This window comes from Gopherus evgoodei, chromosome 3, assembly GCF_007399415.2.
Source record: "Gopherus evgoodei ecotype Sinaloan lineage chromosome 3, rGopEvg1_v1.p, whole genome shotgun sequence".
Classification (NCBI taxonomy): domain Eukaryota; kingdom Metazoa; phylum Chordata; order Testudines; family Testudinidae; genus Gopherus; species Gopherus evgoodei.
The window spans coordinates 124,143,669-124,167,979 of record NC_044324.1 but is presented as its reverse complement, the minus strand read 5'-3'; the positions used below and the strand labels follow the sequence as shown (position 1 = coordinate 124,167,979).

General features: G+C 41.2%; 1 protein-coding gene across 1 annotated transcript; it reads left to right on the top strand.

Annotated features, from left to right (window-relative positions):
- The first annotated feature begins 18 nt into the window (after nucleotides 1-18).
- On the top strand, nucleotides 19-23,735 carry NUP43 (nucleoporin 43). The gene is made up of 8 exons (XM_030556562.1): nucleotides 19-289; nucleotides 4,651-4,773; nucleotides 5,042-5,117; nucleotides 8,230-8,409; nucleotides 14,982-15,117; nucleotides 16,805-16,956; nucleotides 20,036-20,158; nucleotides 22,514-23,735. Exons 1-8 carry the CDS (start codon nucleotides 170-172, stop codon nucleotides 22,723-22,725), a joined length of 1,122 nt encoding a protein of 373 aa, XP_030412422.1. The 5' UTR covers nucleotides 19-169; the 3' UTR covers nucleotides 22,726-23,735.
- The last annotated feature ends 576 nt before the right edge of the window (nucleotides 23,736-24,311 follow it).

Genomic DNA, 24,311 nt, shown 5'->3' with positions numbered 1-24,311 from the left:
CGCAGCTGCCACCACCGAGGAGGTTTGTCCTTCCGCTGCCGCCGTCTCCCGGGCTGTTTCAGCCAATCCGCGAGACTGCTTGGGGAGGAAGCGGCGGGGGGCCCATCGGGGCAGTGTGATCGAAGCTGGCTGCTCCTCGGTAGCGCTTGTGCTTTTCGCCGCTGCCGGCATGGAGGATTTTTCCGCCAAGTTCGTGTCCCAGAAGATCAGTAAGACCCGCTGGCGGCCGGTGCCCGCTGCCGCTCTGCAGCCGCCCGAGCTCTTCGCTACCGGCTCCTGGGACAACGAGGTACCGGCCGGGGCAGCCCCGCGCGCCGCGCCCCTGCCCGCGTGGCCGGGCCTGAGTTCCGCTGGCCGTTACTAGAACGTGTCTCGCGCTCTGCTCTGCCTGACTCGCGCCGTTAGTGGCCCCCGAGCAGGCCGCGGCTGGGCCGGGGGGGGCTCGGGTGAGAGGCGGCCGAGCGGCGCGAGTGTGTGACAGCGGCGCAAGCCAGGGCGATGCGCCGCGCAAGGCCGCGTTTGCCTTGCGCTGCGCCTCACGCTGCGGCGGTGCTGAGCGGGTCCCCCACCCTCAGCGCGGTGGCCGGACCCTCCGCCTGACCACGCTGCGGGGAGGGCGGGTGCTGCCCCTAGGTGCAGAAGCGCTGTGACCTCCGCGGAGCCTCATGCGCCGGGGCCGGCGTGGTTCTCTGGGTATTTTCAGATCCTGGTAGGTTGAACAGAGACTTCCATCTTTCTCAGTTAAACTGAGCGCCATGCAGCTAATTGTGTGAGATCTTAAGAACCAAGCTCCTGACTTCTCTTCATGAAGGCTAAAGCTCCTTGCTGGACTGTGTGTGTGTGTTTGTTTCTTTGCTTAGCTCCATGACCAAAATTTCCTCTTCCTTTTGGAGTGTGCTGATTGACTAGCTCTTTCCTCTTTGGAGATGGCTGCATTTAACTGGTTATGTAGATTACATTAATTGTTTAACATTTTGCGGGATTAATATGCTGTGTAAATACAAAAAAAAGAGAGAGAGAAAGCTGAGCTGACTTATTGTTTCAAGTATCAGAGGGGTAGCCGTGTTAGTCTGGATCTGTAAAAGCAGCGAAGAATCCTGTGGCACCTTATAAACTAATAGACGTTTTGGAGCATGAGCTTTCGTGGGTGAATACCCACTTCGTCAGATGCATGTAGTGGAAATTTCCAGGGGCAGGTATATATATGCAAGCAAGCTACAGATAACGAGGTTAGTTCAGTCAGGGAGGATGAGGCCCTGTTCTAGCAGTTGAGGTGTGAAAACCAAGGGAGGAGAAACTGGTTTTGTAGTTGGCAAGCCATTCACAGTCTTTGTTTAATCCTGAGCTGATGGTGTCAAATTTGCAGATGAACTGAAGCTCAGCAGTTTCTCTTTGAAGTCTGGTCCTGAAGTTTTTTTTGCTGCAGGATGGCCACCTTAAGGTCTGCTAGAGTGTGGCCAGGGAGGTTGAAGTGTTCTCCTACAGGTTTTTGTATATTGCCATTCCTAATATCTGATGTGTGTCTATTTATCCTTTTCCGTAGAGTCTGCCCCGTTTGGCCGATGTACATAGCAGAGGGGCATTGCTGGCATATGATGGCGTAGATTACATTGGTGGACGTGCAGGTGAATGAACCGGTGATGGTGTGACTGATCAAGAAACTTGCACAAATACAGACAGATATCATCTTCCTTTCCAAATGCAAACAGATGGACATCATACCAAATGGACTAAAGGTAAAAAATCCACTGCTATCTACATACTACACAGACCACAGTGAGAGATTATGCCATACTCTATCAAAGAAACTGAGGAACCACCTGATCAGCATCCTATACAGCAAACAAGAAAACATCAAAAAAGAGCTCTCCAAACTGGAAACTCTTGTTAATAACCAAACTTCCATACAAACGGACTTCAGTAAAATAAGACAGGGGATCTACATTATTCACTTCACCTCTCTGCAAAGGAAAAAGGACTGTAAGCTGTCTAAACTCCTACCTGCCTCATGGGGCCACAACCGTGGTACCCTCAACCCACCCAGCAATATCGTCAATCTGTCCAACTACACACTCAGGACAGACTTTTCTTCTGGGCTATCTCGAGGACTCTCTTTCTGCCCTGCCATCCCCACCAACATGATACAGTTCTGCGGTGATCTGGAAGCGTACTTTTGCCGTCTCCGACTCAAAGAATACTTTCAGGACAACACTGAACAGCGCTCTGATACACAGGTACCCTCCCACCAACAGCACAAGAAGAAGAACTCCACATGGACTCCTCCTAAGAGTCGAAATGATAGTCTGGACCTATACATTGAATGCTTCCGCCCCCGTGCACAGGCAGAAATTGTGGAAAAACAACATCGCTTGCCTCATAACCTAAGTCGTGCAGAACACAATGCCATCCACAGCCTCAGAAACCACCCTGACATTATCATCAAAGAGGCTGATAAAGGAAGTGCTGTTGTCGTCATGAACAGGTCTGACTACCAAAAGGAGGCCGCCAGACAACTCTCCAATACCAAATTCTACAGGTCACTTCCCTCAGATCCCACTGAGGAATACACTAAGAAACTGCACCATCTACTCAGGACACTTCCTACACTAACATCGGAACAAATCAACATACCCTTAGAGCCCCGACCAGGGTTATTCTATCTACTACGCAAGATCCACAAACCCGGAAATCCTGGACGCCCCATCATCTCGGGCATTGGCACTCTCACTGAAGGACTGTCTGGATATGTGGACTCTCTACTCAGACCCTATGCCACCAGCACTCCCAGCTATCTCCGTGACACCACTGATTTCCAGAGGGTACTGCAAAGCATTGGTGACCTTCCAGAAAACACCATCCTAGCCACCGTGGATGTGGAGGCTCTCTACACAAACATCCCACACCCAGGTGGAATACAAGCTGTCAAGAACAGTATCCCTGATGATGCTACAGCACAAGTCGCTGCTGAGCTCTGTGCCTTTATCCTCACACACAGCTATTTCAAATTTGATGACAATATATATATATCTCCAGATCAAGTGGCACTGCTATGGGCACCCACATGGCCCCACAATATGTCAATATTTTTATAGCCGACCTGGAACAACGCTTCCTCAGCTCTCGTCCACTCACACCCCTTCTCTGCCTACGCTACATTGATGACATCTTCATCATCTGGACCCATGGGAAGGAGACTCTGGAAAAATTCCACCACGATTTCAATAGCTTCCACCCTACCATCAACCTCAGCCTGGACCAATCTACATGGGAGGTCCACTTCCTAGACACCATGGTGCAAATAAGTGATGGTCACATTAACACCACCCTATACCAAAAATCTACCGACCGCTATGCCTACCTTCATGCCTCCAGCTTCCATCCCAGGCACATCACACGATCCATTGTCTACAGCCAAGCACTGAGGTACAACTGCATGTGCTCTAACCCCTCAGACAGAGACCAACACCTAAAAAATCTCCACCAAGCATTCTCAAAACTACAATACCCGCACGAGGAAATAAGGAAACAGATCAACAGAGCCAGACTTGTACCCAGAAGCCTTCTACTGTAAGACAAACCCAAGAAAGAAACCAACAGGACTCCACTGGCCGTCACATACAGTCCCCAGCTAAAACCCCTCTAACGCATCATCAGGGATCTACAACCCATTCTGGACAATGATCCCACACTTTCACAGGCCTTGGGTGGCAGGCCAGTCCTTCCCCACAGGCAACCTGCCAACCTGAAGCATATTCTCACCAGCAACTGCACACTGCACCATAGTAACTCTAGCTCAGGAACCAATCCATGCAACAAACCTCGATGCCAACTCTGCCCACATATCTACACCAGCGACACCATCACAGGACCTAACCAGATCAGCCTCACCATCACCGGTTCATTCACCTGCACGTCCACCAATGTTATCTACGCCATCATATGTCAGCAATGCCCCTCTGCTATGTACATCGGCCAAACTGGACAGTCTTTATGGAAAAGGATAAATGGACACAAATCAGATATTAGGAATGGCAATATACAAAAACCTGTAGGAGAACACTTCAACCTCCCTGGCCACACTCTAGCAGACTTTAAGGTGGCCATCCTGCAGCAAAAAAACTTCAGGACCAGACTTCAAAGAGAAACTGCTGAGCTTCAGTTCATCTGCAAATTTGACACCATCAGCTCAGGATTAAACAAAGACTGTGAATGGCTTGCCAACTACAAAACCAGTTTCTTGTCCCTTAGTTTTCACACCTCAACTGCTAGAACAGGGCCTCATTATCTCTAGCTTGCTTGCGTATATATACTTGCCCCTGGAAATTTCCACTACATGCATCTGACGAAGTGGGTATTCACCCACGAAAGCTCATGCTCCAGAACGTCCGTTAGTCTATAAGGTGCCACAGGATTCTTTGCTGCTTTTATTGTTTCAAGTGTAGCTGTATTGGTCCCAAGGTATTAGAACGATAAGGTGGGTGAGGTAATATCTTCTATTGGACCAGCTTGGTCAAAGAGACAAGCTTGTTTCTTTTACCAACAGAATTTGGTCCAATTAAAAATGTTATCTCACCCACTTTGTCTCAACTGACTTATTGACAAAAGCGTCTTAAATATTTTAAAATAGCTAGATTCACTCTTGTCATATAGGAAAACAAGATCTCTGTTTGGTCTGTTGGAGACTTTGGAAGTTTGGGTCCCAATGAGGAGTATCAAGGAGAACCACAGCTGTTATGTGATATCAGACACCATGGTGATGTCATGGACATGCAGGTAAAATAGTTATATCCAATGGCTGTTTTTTTCCTTCTTTTTAATAAAGATTTAACACTTGTAAGGAAAATTTTAAGTATCATTGGGATATCTGAATATTGAGAATCATATAATTTTTTTTCTAGGAGAATTATTGTCTAAATGCAATTGCCAAACCATTTGTACATTCTGAGATTATCTAACAATGGGTAAGACTGCTGAAAATTCAAATCATTTGTGTTCCTGTGATTATGTCCTCAAACTTAACAGCGTAGATATTTCTTCTTAGTTTTTTGACCAGGAAAGAATTGTAGCTGCTATCATCAGCAGGAAGTGTAACCATTTTCGACACCATCAGAACTCAGGTAAATAAACTCACTGTAGAAGTACTTTCACTTGGTTTCAGCTACTATTGCTTATATTACAAATCATTTTAGAGCACACAGAGACATGAATTCTCAAATTATCACCACATGAAGCAGCTGAACTCATGCGTCCTAAAATCTGTAAACTAGGCTAATTTTTAAAATATGTAGAATAGTCTGATAGTATTTAAATAAGTGGACCTGTGGTAACAATTGGGCTTACAAATTTACTAGATTTGTGAACTTTATTGTAGAAAGTGTGCATATGTTCATAAGGTTTGCAATAACATAATAACAAATGGTAATAGGAAAAGATATAAAAGACAGATAACATAATTAAATTAGTCTAAACAAAAAGGACAAGTGAACGTAATTCAAAGATTGTGTTTAAAAATTATGCTTGTTAAAAACAGAAAATTTAAAGCCAAAGTTGTTAACTAAAAATGGTAAGTCAAATATTATGTCTAATAATAAACAAAATAATGAGGAAATGGGGTATTTCACCATCATTCCCTTTCGAGTCATTAAAAGAGAAAATTTTTGGGAAAATACAAAAACAAAAATAAAAACAGATGAAGGCACTGGAGCAAACTTCACCACCATGGCTGTCACCCCCCACTGTCTTCTGCACACTGGAACTTTGTTTTGTCCTAAACCTGAGGGATGTTCTGATCAGACCAAGCCAAAGAGAACAATACAAATGACAACACCACTTCACTCAGTTCTAGCTGAATCCCAAACCCTGCCTAGAATGAAATGGGATTGGACTTTGACAACAGCTGCAGCTTATCTCAATTAACTTCTTTTTTTCCTTGAAAGTTTTGGACTTGAACAACAGCAGCAACAATAGTTTCAGACCATTTTATCCAGCTTCTTTTCTTTTCCCCCTAAAGGACAGTTATTACCATTTTTAATACTCATAGACTTTAGGGTCAGAAGGGACCAATATGATCATCTACTCTGACCTCCTGCACAAAGCAGGCCACAGAACCCTACCCATCCACTTCTATAACAAACCCCTAACCTATGTCTGAGTTATTGAAGTCTTCAAATTGTGATTTGAAGACCTCAGGCTGCAGAGAATCCACCAGCAAGTGACCCATGCCCCACGCTGCAGAGGAAGGCAAAAAACCTCTAGGGCCTCTGCCAATCTGCCCCGGAGGAAAATTCCTTCCCGACCCCAAATATGGCGAATCAGCTAAACCATGAGCATGTGGGCAAGACTCACCAGCCAGCACTCAGGAAAGAATTCTCTGCAGTAACTCAGATCCCATGCCGTCTAACATCCCATCACAGACCACTGGGCATACTTACCTGCTGATAATCAAAGATCAGTTGCCAAAATTAAGCTATCCATCATACTATCCCTTCTATAAACTTATCAAGCTTAGTCTTAAAGCCAGATATGTCTTTTGCCCACCACTACTCCCCCTTGGAAGGCTGTTCCAGAACTTCACTCCTCTAATAGTTAGAAGCCTTCATCTAATTTCAAGTCTAAACTTCCTAGTGTCCAGTTTATACCCATTTGTTCTTGTGTCTACATTGGTGCTAAGCTTAAATAATTCCTCTTCCTCCCTAATATTAGTCCCTCTGATATATTTATAAAGAGCAAGCATATCCCCCCTCAACCTTCTTTTGGTTAGGCTAAGAAGCCAAGCTCTTGAGTCTCCTTTCATAAGACAGGTTTTCATTCCTCAGAATCATCCTAGTAGCCGTCTCTGAACCTGTTCCAGTTTGAATTCATCCTTCTTAAACATGGGAGACCAGAACTGCACACAGTATTCCAGATCACGACTCACCAGTGCCTTGTATAACGGTACTAACATCTCCTTATCTTTGCTGGAAATACCTCGCCTGATGCAGCCTAAAACTGCATTAGCTTTTTTAACGGCTGTATCCTATTGGCGGCTCATAGTCATCCTGTGATCAACCAATATTCTGAGGTCCTTCTCCTCCTCTGTTGCTTCCAACTGATGTGTCCCCAATTTATAACTAAAATTCTTATTATTAATCCCTAAATGCATGACCTTGCTCTTTTCACTATTAAATTTCATCCTATTACTATTACTCCAGTTTACAAGGTCATCCAGATCTTCCTGTATGATATCCTGGTCCTTCTCTCTGTTAGTAATACCTCCCAGCTTTGTGTCATCCGCAAACTTTATTAGCACATTCCTGCTTTTTGTGCCAAGGTCAGTAATAAAAAGGCTAAATAAGATTGGTCCCAAAACTGATCCTTGAGAAACTCCACTAGTAACCTCCTTCCATGCTGACAGTTCACCCTTCAGTACAACCCGTTGTAGTCTACTCCCTTAATCAGTTCCTTATCCACCTTTCAATTTCATACCATCTAAGAGAATGTCAAAGTAGGAGGTTTTCCTTTCTCCAGTTTAAAAGGAAAGGGAACAAGAAAGCTTGTCAATAAAAGCCTTAATTATACTTCAAATTTCAAATGCTTTAACTGTTTTTCTGTCTCTTCTGTATCTTCTAATAAAAGATTAAAAGGATTTTTAATGGTGTTTGCTATGGTACTAAGCTGGCTGTATATATACCAAAACTCATAAATTAGCTTTAAGTATTGGTCTGTTTTACTTCATTTAGTTGTTCTCACAACTACACAATAGAGAGATTTCTTTTTGGCAATAATTTGCCTTGCTTACTGCCATAAACCTATTATTTGATCTCAGTCTATGCTCAGTATCCAGACCTCATGATGACCCTATATCCTTGATAAATATCACCGTGTTGAAATACATGTCCCAGATCATAAAGCTAAATATGTAAATAGATAGGTAGGATTCTTATGCTTTCTAGAGCTATTGCTGTTCAACGTGTCCCTGTTAAGAGGCTCCAGTGACTGAACTGAGAAGAGAGTTCTGTCTGGTCCATTATACCCAGAAGGATAGTGCCTGCAATGCAGGGTTGTGCATTGGGGATTAAAGAGGAATGAAAGATCTTCTGATCTGTATTAATGTGAACAACCTTGAAATAATGTGGTGTGCCCTGGTTATATCAGTACTTCTTCAAATATTTCAGAAGCTTTGGTCTCTAACACTATCACAAGATTGTTAATTAGTACTGTTGATAATTCTCCTCTTTACTTACTGCTTAGACGTTTATCTGTTAACCAACGATTGGAGAGGGCCCATTACCATGTGGATCCAGATACACCTTCTATGGTGGAGCGTCATGTACAGGGGTCATCTGCAACAACCCATAAATTGTCACTGTTGGAGAGTATGGTCGAATAAATCTTTCAGAGCTGACCACAGGGAGGCTGTGAGAACTATAGGTAGGCCACATATCACTTTTAAGGAATGTGGTCTAAAGAATTTCAGTTTCTACTCATCAAGTGACAAATGAAAAAAGAAATAGCCAATAACTTCAGAATTGTGCTCAATGTCTCAATAGAACCTGTAATGGGCATTCACCAGATCTAAAATATTTTCTATTTATAGTTTTAATTGACAGACCAAAATTCAGACTTAGAGCTAACCTGCATGCATGGTGTTTGCACAGCTTCTGCAATACTGCATTATTTGTCTCAGCAGCTATTTTAAATGATATACCGTTTGGAAACATGGACTATCAAGATATTGATCACAGGTGGTCAATATGAGCCCCCATCCTTCTTTTCACACTTTACAGAGATGTTTACTCCTTAGTTTCTGGCGACAATTCCTAATTTTGGTATTTCGTTTATGTCCTATCTAAGGGACACGACAAAAAGGTAAAATGGTTAAAAGTAGACTTCTGGTATATATTGGTCCCTTGAGTTCTCTATGCCTATTTTTTGTGGTTTTGCAATTACATTTTCTCTCTTGTGGGAAAAACCCTTTCACACAAAAGAAACAACCATATAAGAAGTGAATGGTACAAAGTAAACAAACTGAAAAAGAAATTTTCTCTAATCTTTTCTGTTACAGTAATATAGAGTAAGTCCCCCACTTAAATGGTATCTAAAAAATTCAGATTAAAAAAATAATTCTAAATTGATAACATTCTTTTACTTCCAGGCAGTTCCAGCGACGTGGTATTTTCACTTCCTATCTGAAATTGCACTGTTAAACAGCTGCTGTGATTCACCCCATGTGTAGCTGGATTTTTGGTAAATGAAGGAATCCAACTATAATGGTAAGCTATGGGCAAGTGTTTTTGGGATCCTCTTTATATGGAAAGGCACTACGAGATATACAAGAATGTATCCTATAAAATATGGTGATAGGGATGTAAAGTTCTGCTGGGAACTTCTGTAAGAGTATTTGTAATCTCTTCTAGCAACCAGAATCCTATTTCTGTATCTGCTATGGAACACAAGACAGGGTGACTATTTATAACAGACATTGTATTAAATGTGTAATTGTTTTGTTCAGATGACTTAACCCACATAAATTCTGCACACTTAAATAATCTTACTGTTTAAAAAAACTGCACTATAGATACAGGATTATGTACCACTACATTCCTAATAAAAAAAGGGAATTTACTGTTTAGCTAATATGTCCAATATGTCTTGGTAGTCCATCGATCCGATGATGACAAATCTGAGCAAATCATCTATTGTTGGTCTCGTGGTGTTCCCTGTGATGGCTATACAAGCCAATTCTAGAGGTGCACATTTGGCTGCAGATGGTGCATGGGAAGTTCGCAATCAGTGGGTTGTGCACTGCTGGTGCTCTGTGACGTCATTCGCGTGCCTCTTGTAGACGCCGGCAGCGGTCTTCCTCAAAGGCGATGTAGGTATTTCTGATTGTTGCACACCATTGTGTTCTGTCACTGGCGGCGTCCTCAAGGTCCTTGGGTTTGATACTGCTATACTGCAGATTGGCTTTGATGGTGCCCTTGTAACGTTTTCGTGGACAACCTATATGCCGAATGCCCTGGGAGAGCTCACCATAGAGAAGCTGGTGGGGGAATCTGTTGGCATCCATGCAGCTGACATGACTGGTCCAACGTAGCTGTGACTTCATGATCATCATTTTGATGCTTATCATCTGGGCTCTCTCGAGGACCTCAGGATTGGGCACTTCGTCTTGCCAGCAGATTTTCATGATGTTGCGGAGGCAACGCATGTGGAATGCTTCAAGCTGCTTGATGTGATGCCTATATAGTGTCCATGTTTCACACCCGTACAAAAGAGATGAAAGAACAGCAGCTCTGTACACAAGCAGTTTTGTTGACATCCGGATGTTGTGGTGGTTTAAAACTTTGACAAGCAGATAGCCAAGTGCCTGGCTTGCTTTAGATATTCCTGCGTTGATCTCATTATCCAGTGATCCATCACTGGATATGACACTACCCAGGTATTTAAAGTTCTCCACTACTTTAAGCTGAGTGCCATCAATGGAGATACTTGGGACAGAATCATTTGATCCAGGTACAGGTTGATGGAGAACTTCTGTCTTTCCGAGGCTGATAGTTAGTCCAAGAGGTTGCGAGGCCTTCCGCAAACTTGTTGACAATGTGCTGAAGATCAGTTTCAGTATAAGCCATGAGGGCACAGTCGTGGCAAAGAGTGCCATCAAGAAGGAGTTTCTGCACTGTCTTAGTCTTTGCATTCAGGCAACCGAGGTCAAAAAGTGAACCATCGTGCTGGTATTTCAGATATATACCTCGATCCAGATCTTTCATTGCATGGTTGAGGACGCATACAAAGAACAGGTTAAATAAGACAGGAGCGAGAACACATCCTTGTTTCATGCTGTTGGTGATGTTGAAGGGAGCAGATGTGGCTCCATCAAACCATACTTCGCTTGTCATGCTGTCATGAAAAAGGCGTATAATCTGGACAAACTTTCTTGGGCAGCCAAGTCATGTTAGAATAGTCCAAAGGGCTTCCCTGTTGACGATATCAACGCCTTGGTCAGATCTATAAGAGCAGCATACCTGGTGCATGTTCTGTTCAATGCACTCTCTTGTATTTGTCTGACAGCAAACACCATGTCGATTGTGCTCCGGCTAGATCGAAAACCACATTGACTTTCAGGTAGATTTGCCTTGGAAATACTGGCTATTAGGCGGTTGAAGATGTGATGCAGGCGTGATTTCCCTCCACAGAGAGGAGGGCTATGCCTGTATAATTTCCACATTCTGCTTTGCTGCCTTTTGTTCTTGAAAAGAGAGACAATAGTAGCGTTGCAAAGGTCCTGTGGTATGTTTTCATCCTCCCAGATGCTGATGATCACACTGTGTAACGCTGCTAGTGCTGCTGGATCTGCTGCTTTGTATATCTCTGCTGGTATCCCATCTTTTCCAAAAGCTTTTCCTGAACTCATCTGGCTAACAGCTTTCTTAATCTCATCTATAGTGGGCAGAGTCTCAAGATCTGTCAGAGCAGGTGGTTGTGAAATTTCATTGAGGACGTTATTATTCACGGTTGATGGTCTATTGAGAAGGTTGCTAAAGTGTTCTCGCCATCTTTCGTTGATGCCTTCTTTATCTTTAATCAGCGTTGTGTTGTCTGATGAGAGCATTGGGGTGGTCCTTAGTTTAGAAGGTTCATAGACAGTCTTAATAGCACTGAAGAACATCTTTGAGTTGTGGGTCTCAGCATAGTGCTTGATTTCTTTGGCTTTGCTCTCCCACCAGTTGTCTTGTATCTGACGGAGGTCTTTCTGTTTTGCTCTGAAGGTACTTGAAATGGTCCTGTTTGGAGACTGAGGAGGGATCATTCTGCCATTCAATAAAGGCTTTTCTCTTTACTTCCAGAGCTGAGCGTATTTCTTAGTTCTCATCAAACCAATCATGTCTTCTTTTCTTTGGTCCAAGAGATGTTATTGCTGTGTCAGTCACCATCTGCTTGAACTGGTCCCACTTTTTGGTTGCAGCACTGATCAGTTGTCCTTGAGATGTCAGTTTGTCATCAAGACAAACACCCCATACATAGGGGTGTATAGGGTTCCCAGGGAGGGGTAGTACCTCTGATGGGGGGGACTTATCGTACCCCTTCGGGGGTAGTCCATCCACTTTGGTCCCCACCTGTCACTCAGCTCTCACCTGTGGCTCCAAGTAGCTGCAGCATGCACAGTGGCCACACCCTGGGCAACAGATTCGACAGGCCGGCCAAACCAGGTGAGTGTAACTGATGGGACTCAAACCCTCAGTGAATTAGGGATATGCCTACCCACATGTGACGTCAGCTCCGGCGGACTGGGCGAAAGAGATCACTATGATCCAACGGCGAAGAAGGTGGTTCTGCAACACTTTGTGAAAAGTGAAGGGCTTGATGAGGCACAAAAGACATCAAGGCCATCCACTGCAGCCAAAGAAGTTACCAGTCGTGACAATTCTTCGTACCATTGGTGTTTTGGCTTCTAAGGCTGAGAGAGTGGGATTGCTCCCGTGCAACGGCTCTACCACTTAAAAAGCTTTCATGCACAGGTCCTGTGCAAATCATCAAACATCATCATACCACCCAAGTCCTGTGGCAATGGGGGAGGGACAAAGCGACAGGTGGAGGTTACTACTGGGAGTCGTAGTCCCAATCATGCACGCAGGCGGGCTGTGAATAGGTGGTCGTCTAGCTCTGTACTTGGGGCAGTAGAGTTGCCCGGCAGCCTCTCAGGTGTCTGAGCCGCCCTCTTTAGGACAGCACTGCTCACTCTAGTAAGGGAGGGACCTAGAAAAGGTGGCCTAAAAATTGCCTGCCCTACAACAGCTGGCCAGCAAGCCGTGGGCTGGCAGTTTAAACCAATCTGTGGCCGAAACCAAAAGAAAAATTTGAGAAAACTTACCCTTGGTGTATGGAATGTTCATACCCTCATGGATCGAGAAGCTGTTGCAAGACCTGAGAGAAGGACAGCTCTCATTGCTCGAACTAGCCTGCTGCAACATTGATATAGCGGCATTAAGCAAAACAAGATTGCCTGGGGAAGGTTTCTTGAGCGAACCAGGAAGTGGTTACACCTTCATCCAATATATACTAAACAGTCAAATGTGCTATATTATGACAAAATTTGCATTAAGTTCTACTGCAGGGCATGCACTTAGTATACATCAGAACACAAAAAGGAAATATTAAAAAGAAGAGGGAAATCGTTTTTTTGTAAAGAGACTGAGTAGATGGGGGGGGGTACCTTCTTGCACATTATTTCTTTGTTAAGGAAATTTATGCATATGCTCTAGTCAGTGAAACTTGTCTTAAGTGACTTGCAGTGGACCAGCAAAATTTGCTTCTCTGGTATGGATAAAGGAGAGACAGAGGTGGAGAAATGTTAGAGGAAATGGCCATTAGTGTGTGTTTCACTTTGAAATTTCACCGAATTAATAAGCTCAACTTCATCTGCATGTTAAACATCAATTGGGCAACTGTGCTAACTGCTATTCTAATTTACTTCTAAATAAGCACATTGAATTTTGTATAACAGATTCTTCAGGAATGTAATGATCTCTGAACTGCAAAGCTACTATCTTCAGAAGAAAAGCTAGAGGGGAAATCTATGTAAATATATGGAAGGCGGATATTCAGTAATGCTAAAAGGGTGCAAACTTTCTAAATTCTTCTAGTAGTTCAGTATATGCTGAAGTATTAATGGAATTTGCCTTTCCTGTGTTTGTGAAGCATGCATAAAATGTAGTCTAGTTCACTTTTAAAGAAGGTTCTCTGGTTGTCTACTCCCAGTTGAACACACAAGAACACGTTAACTTAAGTGAAAGCTTAACATGATAGCTATACAATTCAGGTAATCTCCATAAGAGAAAAATAGGGATACCTTCTGAATTTTTGCTTAATCTTAAATATGAATTAACAAGTACAATGCAAAAGCATCTAAAAAGGAGACCAGTACACTTCTTATACACATTATTCCACTACAGTAAAGAACAAAGTATGAGCTGTACAGAAAACATACGTTAATAAGACCACGTAGCATAAGTCAGTCAATGAGGGCACTGTCTTCTAAATTCCAAAAGAGTGACCAAATGCTGCTAGACTTGGCTTTCATCTCTGACGGTGAATGATGCTGTTCATAAAGCACTCTTAAATATTGTAATGAAAAACAAATATTTTTAACCATAACTAGGTTAATCAATAATGGGCAGTGCTGCTATAGAGGAGACTTATTTAAGAACAGATGACTCGCTGGATGGGCATCATGTAGGCGGTGATATTTGAATAATAAGTCATGTCTTGGTAAAGATTGATGAAATAGCACTGAAATCCTTTTGTAGATAGTTCTTTAATTTAGCATAGTAGAAGGAGTTGTGGCTCTTACGGAACACAGAATCATACTATGAAAAGTTTCACAGCCTCCAGTTGTTGTGAAACAATGGACTTGGGATATACAATATGTTGCCTTTTTGAAAAGGCCTGTTGCAAAGCAATGGAGCATGCCACAGACACTGACTACATTGACCCTTTTGTCAACCACTTGTAGTAAATCTTCCAAATAATTCAGTTTATAAACCACAGACCAATAACCTGACTGTCAGTAACAAACTAGATGGTCTGTAGAGCATGCATATCTTTTTCTATGTACCTTCAATTATAACTTTAAATTTTTATAAACCACATATAAACCCAGTAAAATTAAAAGAATCTGTTTCAATAACTTTGTTTAAACAAACTCATAGTAGGGAATTCAGGTTAGGGAAATGGCTCCCTAGATACACTTTCTCCCTAAGTCTATCAGTACAAACACATTGTGAACATAGAGGAAGCTAGAGCATATTGGAAAATTCTAATATAAATAAAGGGGGAGGAAGAATGTTCTTAGCAGTGAGTTTCAAGAGCAGCTGCTTTGAAAACTAGTGAAGTTTAATCTGCAGACCATGAGTTTTTGGAAGATAAAAGGAAAATAGATGTTAATATTTAATAATAACCAGTATTTGTTGAATCAATATTTTCCTAATCTCTTCTTCTTGCAGAAAATGCAGACAGCAGTACACTCCATGCAGTGACTTTCCTTCGCACAACTGAGATTTTGACAGTAAATTCAATTGGACAGTTAAAAATATGGGACTTCAGACAGCAAAGAAATGAGCCATCTCAAATATTTTCCTTGTAAGCTTTTTATTTTCAGCTTGTATTTTCCAGTAAATACATCTTAAACAAGAAAGCAAAATCTATTACGTATAAATCTCTTGGACTATACTTTCTTGATAACAGGTGATACATAATTGAATTTGGATATTGTAATTGTCATGGTATATTTCCCCAGTCTGAATCTTAGAGTCCCAAAGATGGGGTACCAACATGAATTTCCCTAAACTTAATTACCAGCTTAGATCTGATAGCTGCCACCAATCAGGACTTTGAGTGCCTGATACACTCTGGTCCCCCCAAAACCTTCCCTGGGGACCCCCAAGACCCAGACCCCCTGGATCTTAACACAAGGAAAGTAAACTTTCCCTCACCAGTGCCTCTTCTAGGCTTTCCCTCCCTGGATTACTCTGGAAGATTACTGTGATTCAAACCCCTTTTCTCTCCTTCTCAGGCTTTCCCTCCCTGGGCTATCCTGGAGAGAGAGTCAGATTCAAGCTCTGTGAATCTAAAACAAAGGGATTCCAATCTTCTCCCCTCCATTCTCCTTCCCTGTTAAGTACAGACTCAATTCCCTTGAGACTCAACAAGGGGAAAAAATCAAACAGATCTTAAAAAGCAAAACTTTTAATAAAAAGAAAGGCGGGGGGAAGTAAAAGTTGTCTCTGTAATTTAGATGGTAAAAGTTACAGGTCTTTTAGCTTATAGACACTAGAGAGAAGACTGCCCCTTCTCCCCCCAGGAAAATACAATTTAGAATACTTCCAGCAAACTACGCATTTGCAAATACAGAAAACAATCAAAAGACTATAACCGCCTTTCCTACTTAATACTCTCAATTCTGAATATATAAGAGACTGTAGCAGGGAGATTGGCAAGAAACCTGGTTGCACGTCTAGTCCCTTTCAGGACTCAGAACAAAGCAAAACCCAAAAGCCACAAACAAAGGCTTCCTTCCCCCAAGATTTGAAAGTATCTTGTTTCCTGATTGGTCCTCTGGTCAGGTGTCCGGTTCACTGTTTATTAACCCTTTACAGGTAAAAGAGACATTAACCCTTAACTATCTGTTTATGACAGTGATTGTACTTGGAGGACTGCAGTGTTTCCATCTATCGAAATTTTTTCCTCCATCTCCTAGGAATACACTATATTTCTGGTTAGGAAAACAGTATTTTGTAAAACTTGGCACTTTTAGCCTTCAAGATGTTTTATGAACACTAATTCTCTGTGCTTCGTGAGGTAGGTAAGAAATTGAAATATAGAGCCTGATCAAAATCCCACTGATGTTAATGGGGAATCAGGCTTATCTAGAGAGTGAGTGACTAAGACTCTCTTTGCAGCCTATTGTGTGTTAGAACTGGAATTAGGAATGGACGTGTCACAACCTTTTGTAAATATAAGATTATCTGTACTACTTACCACAAAGCACCTTTACACTTCTAATGAAATCTTTATTAAGCTTTTGTAGGTGGTCAATAATAAACCACAAGGTACAGAGTCTGGTGCCTGTCTAATTACTGCTACAATAACTTAATAAAAGAAACAAGTTCCAGTGGGTGTCAAATTGTTCTAACTTCAGTAGTAAGATACTCCTGGTAATTATACATCATAATTAATATAATTACCAATTTTGATCAACAATATAGTGCTTTGGGAGGGAAAAATTGTTTGAACAGGAAGTTACTTTTGTTTTCCCCCCTCTTCACAGGACAGGTGACAGAATTCCACTACACTGTGTTGACAGGCATCCCAACCAGCAGCATATTGTAGCTACAGGTGGACAAGATGGAATGTTGAGTATCTGGGATGTTAGACAAGGCAGCATGCCAGTGTCCTTGCTTAATGCTCATGAAGCTGAAAGTAAGAAGCTAAAGAGAAACAGATACTGTACCTCAAAATAGTTCTGTATTTTTGGACAAGATTTAAACATTTGCTTTTTTGTATTATAGCTACTAAATATGTGTTCATCCACATTGTTTGCTTCCAGGCTTATTCTTTGTCTAACGGGAGCTGGTTAACACTGTATGTTATGGCAAACTAAAAGTCTAGTCAAACAAAAAACAGAATTGAGAAAGTGGTTTGTTTTTTGTCAGCGCTTCTTATAACTCCTTTAAGCATATATTGCTCTGTGTGTTTCTATAAGAATTGCATATTGGTGGTCCTTTTTTCTCATGTAACATCTATTAACATTTGATAGGACTCACATAAGCACCGAGAACAGGATTATAGTAACTGACAAATCTGAAAATGTGCAACTGAGGAAAGAGAAAAAGAACTTTAAAAAATAGTTATTAAAAATACTCTTTGGGATAACTTCTTTTAGTTCCTTGTTGTGGTTGGGATGTACCCTCAAATGATGAAACATAACCACTTCTACTGGCAAGTCTGAGAGCATTAGCTATGAGGGAGCAGCTCTTTTTCACAACATTGTGCTGGAAATATTCCTTGACAGTTGCAGAAATGTATTTTAAGATTTGGGGTAAAATTTGCAAAAGTGTCTACGTCATTGAAGATCGTAAGTCCCACTGAAAGTCAGTGGGACTTAAGTTATTTTGAAAACTTTACTTTTTATCTCTAAATGTCAACTTAGTTTATGGCAGAGGTTCTCAAACTGTGGTCCATTCAGGTGGTCCACGGATAGCTCCCTCTAAGGTGCACGCCTGGGCGACCACACACAAAAGAATGAAGGGCCACCCAGGTAATTAGTGGAGCTGCACAGGTGTGGCTCCACTAATTAGGTGCCTGGATCCTGGAGAAGAAGCACATGTGAGCTGGCGACTTTGGGGGGAATAGGGCATAGGTAGGAGGGGGCAATGGGATAAGAAGAGAGGGATATGGGGAATTTGGGATGTGCAGGGCCGCAGTGGCCAGAGAAAGAGGCTACTTTCCCCAGCCCCATGGCTGTGGCTGCTGGGGAGAGAGAGCCCTCTTTCCCATCCCCAGCTCGGGGGCTGCTGCATTAGGGAAGAGAGGCACACACGCGCACCTCTTCCCAGCCCCAGCTCAGGGGCTATTGCAGCGGGGGGGAAAGAGGGCACATTCATCGCATTAGAAATGTAACACTACTGATATTAAAATGAGTTGTATGCTTTTATTTGTAGAACAAAAAAAATTAATATTTTTTGTTTTTTTAATATAGCGCTTTTATCCAAAGTGCTTTACAATAGTTAACTAATGGTACAAATAACATTTGGAAAGATCATTAAGTGGTCTGCCGAGACCCTCAGCAATTTTCAAGTGGTCAACAAAAAAAAAGTTTGAGAACTACTGATTTATAGGGGAAAAATGTACACTTGTTACACTCAGCTTCTTAATTTGCGTGGGGTGAGGCAGGGGGAAACGCTACCAGTTCTCTGTATATCCACTGCATTGAATATACAACTTTGCTGTTAAAATCTGAAGCATAGCATTGTATTAACACTTATTATATGGTTGGTTCTTTCAGGAAGAAACCCCAGAAATTCACACTGAACATAACTTTGGGGGCTTGTTTTATGGATGTATTAGCCAGCTGTGGGTAGCGTGATGCATGCGATACTGAATCTACTGGCTAATCAAATTGCATGCCGTCAAGTACGGGTCTCTGATACAAAAGTGTTGATGAGTCAGAAGGGGTACAGTCAGGTTGGTCTATGCTGTTCCAACAGCCCTCTTGGGGCAATAAGTAAAGAGGAAGTTAGTGTGCAGATTGTGAAGGTTTATGCCTGTGCACCTTTTTGAAAGACAGTAGTCCAGTTCTTGGCTTCTGATGGTCCACCCCACCGAAGCCTGCTAGCTTCTCTCCCACAACCCCATCTAAGCTATAGCGAGTACTGGCTAGATAACCTGGCTCAGGTGTTTTTTGTCTTACCACTGATCTCAATAACAAGAAACAATTATGCAAGTATAGTAGTGTTATTTCTTACTTACTTCTGCCCTATCCTGGCATTCAGTAACTTGCACTGGGTTTCCCCCATTAGTGCAAACTAATGAGGTTTTACTGTATCTTGCATTTGTTTTCTAACATTTAATGTGTGATGCTTCATAAAAGTTGATACAATCGTATGGGTTCTGTTCTGATACAAATGGGTTTTAAAATATATTCTACTTTATGTAAGTAAACAGAATTTTGGTCTGGCAGGACACAGGTAACTTAAACATTAAGGAGAACGGAGAAAAGTGTGCAGTCTTATGAAGGGCGTATAGCCTAGATAATGCATTCCTATTTTCATGTCCTTTCCCTTCTTGTTAGTTTTTCTATCTAAATTTAGAGTGTAAACTCTTCAAGGCAGGGACCTTTTTGCCTTGTTTTATGGGGCACCTAGCACACTTCTGGGAGTAGGATAGATGAATCAACTTCAGATGAGAGAAAAGAACCACAAAACCAGGGGAAACAGTGAAACTGGGTTTACATGATGCACAATCTAAACCAGGGAGAAAATTCTTGTCTTTCAATTAGTCATCTCAGGTATTATTTAGGACAGTGACCGCTAAAAGTTCAGTCAGTTATGGAGTTTAAGGCCAGAAGGGACCTCACATCATTTGGCCTGACCTCCTGTATGTCACAGGCTATCAACACCACCCAGCGCCCACACATTAAACCCAATGATTGAAATTAGACCAAAGTATTACAGCTCATAGAGGCAGAGGCCAAGTTGTTGATATGCCACAGGCAGAGAATAGGAGGGACAGAGGTACACCTATGTCCGAGGCCTTGCAATGACAGAAATGATTGCGAAAGAAGTGGGGGTTTTGTGTGGGGGTTTTTTACAGTTAAGACAGAATGGAAGCTCTGTAGACAGTTTAGTTCATCTCCAGTACATTGCGTGAAGAGTTATACTGAACACTTTGATTTGGAATTTTCTTGTTTTCTTGGAGAATCAAACTCTTTGATGATATTTTAATATAGATTTGTTTATATAATCATGGGTAATAAACTTGAATCTCTTGACTTTTGTAGTGTGGGAAGTTCACTTCCATCCTTCCAACCCAGATCACCTATTTACATGTTCTGAAGATGGCTCTCTTTGGCATTGGGATACCTCCTCAGATGTATCAGAAAAGCCATCTTTTTTCCATCAAGGTAAGGATTTTTGAAGCAAACATACTTTTAGGAAGGCGAATATCTTAGGCTGAGTTTGTGCAGTGTAGTTAATTAAGTAATTGGCTTGAGGACACTGTTCTATACTCCGTTGATTTTATATTGAGGGCTATTAAAGATGAGAGTGTGATGATTTCTTGTTAGAAAGAGACAGCCTTAGTGGTCCTCTTCAAGAGAATTACAGTGCTTTCACTTGTTTCCTTAAATATTACCTCTTATCTGATATGAATGCACTCACCAACAATGGATCAAGGGGCACATCCAGAATTTTCACAGCTAAATCCAGTTCACTTTCTAAAAATCATAGAATTATTGATTTGGAAGGGCACTAAATGCCATATAACTGCATATATCCTTGAGGGAGAATTTTTGGATGTTTTCTACATTTTCAAATTTATTAATTTCAATTACAACACAGAATACAAAAGTGTACAGTGTTCACTTTATATTTATCTTGGATTACAAATATTTGCTCTGAAAAAATATATTTTTTTATTAATTTCCCTGTAGTGCAGTCTTTTTATCATGAAAGCTGAACTTACAAATGTAGAATTAGGTACAAAAAAAAGGCATTCAAAAATAAAACAATGTAAAATTAAAGATTCATATGGCCCTTCATGCTTCCGCCACCATTCCAGAGGACATGCATCCAGGCTGATGACAGATCGTGCTTGATAACGATCCAAAGCAGTGTGGACCAATGCATGTTCATGTTCATCATTTGAGTCAATCTGTCATCAGCATGGATGCATGTCCTCTGGAATGGTGGTTGAAGAATGAAGGCCATATGAATCTTTAGTGCATCTGGCGTGTAAATATCTTGCGATGCTGGCTACATACAAATGCCTGTTCTCACTTTCAGGTGATGTAAATAAGAAGTAGGAAGCATTACCTCCCATAAAAGTAAACAAACTTGTTTCTCTTAGCAGTTGGCTGAATAAGAAATAGGGTTGAGTGGACTTGTAGGCTCTGAAGTTTTACATTGTGTTTGAGTGCAGTTATTAACCAAAAAATTACGTTTGTAAGTTGCACTTTCACGATAGAGATTGAACTACAGTACATGTATGAGATGAATTGAAAAATACTATTGTTTGTTTTTACAGTGAAAATATCTGTAATTGAAAAATAATAGAAAGTGATCAGTGTACACTTTATAGTCTGTGTTGTAATTTAAATCAATATATTTGAAAATGTAGAAGAATATCCAAAAATATTTAATGAATTTCAATTGGTAGTCCATATAATAGTGTGATTAAAACTGCAATTATCACAATTAATTTTTTGAGTTAATTGCATGAGTTAACTGCAATTAATCGACAGCCCTATAGACAAATCATTGTAGAGGAAAACCTATTCTAATGAAAAATGAGACTTAATACTAAGAAGGTCAGATTCTGCTGCCTTCTGTTTTCATTAGAGTCCTAATTTTTGGAGTACAGAATTCAACCTCCATGTAGAACCAAAAGTCGCAACATAATGTTGATGTAAATACACCTTAAATTTCTAGGTACAGAAGATTAGGGTACAGAAGATTAGGGTAGCTAAAAATAGGGAAAATATTCAGATTTACTTGTGAAGTAAACCCCCCTCTCCCCTGGGTTCAAAGGTTTGAGGCATTTCTGTATAGGGGAAAGCTGATATAATTGAAACTAAATAATAAATCTAGTTGCACTCTGCTTCTCGTTGTACCAGGTTTGCCTATTACATACCCTGGATTCTTAACAAATAGCTTTTTTCCCTCAGTCTCTCTCTTCCACCAATTTTAATCTTGTAATGAAATCCTAATTCTGATTTTGTGCAACTTGTGACTGTTTCTTTCCACAGCAAAGTCAAAACCAGGTGTATCATTTGTAAAGGATAAGCAGGAAATTGGGGGGGTGATTTGGATCAATATCTTAAACACAAATCTAAAGCAGCAATACACATAGGAAAATACTGTCTAAGGAAACTTCTTGCATAGGTCCAAGCTTGCTTTCAGTTCAAAAGTTAATTAATCAAGAGGTTAATATATCTAGTACATAATGTTGTTCCTCATTGTACCCTAAGGAGGTGATTTCTTACTGTTATGATGGCATTAGCTCTCTCAGTTGAGGGGGAGATCTGGTAAAAAGCTAGTAAAAACTAGCTATTTGGAGTGACTTCTGTCAGTTATATAATGCAAAATATTTTTGATCCACTGGAGACTCATCTAAGCCCATCAAATCAATTCAATCTAAAACACAGACTTTGGTATTCCCAGCATGTTAGCTGAATGCTTAATATGCCACCCCAATCCTGAACTGAAGTAAATAAAATCATAGCTAACTGGTACTGTTTTGTTTGTTTGTTTTTGTTTAGGTGGAAGAAGTACTACACTTCTGTCACACACTGCTAACCAGCCTGTAATTAGTGCCTGGCTAAGCAACAATCCTACCAAGGACCGCATGGAGATCACCAATTTAGTTCCAAATCAGACATTATCTGTGAATAGCTTGGATGTTTTAGGATCCTGTCTAGTATGTGGTACTGATGCAGAAGCCATTTATGTTAATAGACATCTTTTTGCTTGAATATACTTTAACGAGACACTCTTGAGTAGTTTAACCACCCTGAGAACTAGCAGGAAAGGTCCTAAGGATTCCAAATTTTTAAAAGGAAATCTTTTACAGAAGCCTGGAAGCAGAGGCCTTTAATGTAGTCCTAGTAATGCAGAGGGAAACAAGCTACAATAAGGCTCTTGAAAACTGTTCCATCGCCATTGATGCTTATGCATCCAGTGAATGAAAGAGCAGTTACCATATGTTATGTAAGTGCACCATTCTTTATTCCCTACTGCCTTTAGCATTTCTTATTTGGCAAGCAAAAAAATAATCAGTATGGAAATAAATTGTATTTTAAATGTTCTAAGGGTGTTACCTTTTTTTTAAGCTATTGTATGAAATACTTGAACTCCCTTAATGTTCATGCTATTGTAGTAACACTAAAGTATTCATTCAGGGCCAAAATTTAGGATTCTTGGGTTCTTTTAAAGACAGACTAATAGAAATATTACTTTTTTTTAATTTGAAATTTTTATATTTAAACATCCCTATGCACTATGAGAAATGCAATTGTTATGCTAGTGGGTGACAACTAGAAAGGGAAACAGTTAGTTATATGACATGCAAAAAGGACTGTTTAAATAGTGAATGGTTAAAAGTCCCATAGGAGTCTAAAAATCTTGAAGCTGTAGTAATCTTAGACAATGCTAACAACACTGGTATGGATGGTCACGTTAAAATTTGATGTGGACATTGTGCCTGTACACTTTTCGATTTGTAGAAAAAAATATGTTTATAAGGTAGTCTTTGTAGGTGTTGGACAGACATTTATCCTGTTACGGTTAAGTTCATACGATAAACAGTTTTTGACAAAACTATAGTCATGAGTGTTGTCAAAATTAATGGAATACCAAATCGAAGTGTTTCCCAACAGCTATCATAAAAACACCTAATTTTTCAATATTGTGTCTAGCTTTTTTAACAAGGAGCTCATTCTCCAATATTTTTAATAAAAAATTTTTCCACCAGAATTTTATTTACTCATTCGTATGCCTTGGCTTTTATTATAAAGTGAAAGATAAATTTGAATGGCTATCTTACAGAAGGCTAAACAGTGTATTTTTGGCTTAGTTTAGTGTTACAATTGACTGATTGATAGAAGTTGATCTTAATATGCAGCACACCCACTTTAAGGTCCCACAAGGGATTCCATGCTGGAACCATGGTACACCTGCACAAATTAGCTTATGGGATTGGGACCTTAGTTACTATGCCCTAATAACTTGACTTCTCAGATGTGTAGAGCACCCTCTAATCCAGGGGTGGGCAAACTACGGCCCATGGGATTGCCACCTCCGTGGCAGCGCGGGCCCTGCACCATTCCCAGAAGCAGCCAGCCCTACATCCCTGCAGCCCCTGGCGCCATGCATCACCTCCTGCAGCTCCCATTGGCCGGGAACAGGGAACAACCGGCCAATGGGAGCTTTGGGGGAGGTACTTACAGGCGAGGGCAGCACACAGAGCCCTCTGCCCCTGCCCAGGGGCTGCAGGAAAGTGGTGCCAGCTGCTTCCAGGTGCGGTGCAGGAGCAGGGCAGGCAGGCAGGGAGCCTACCTT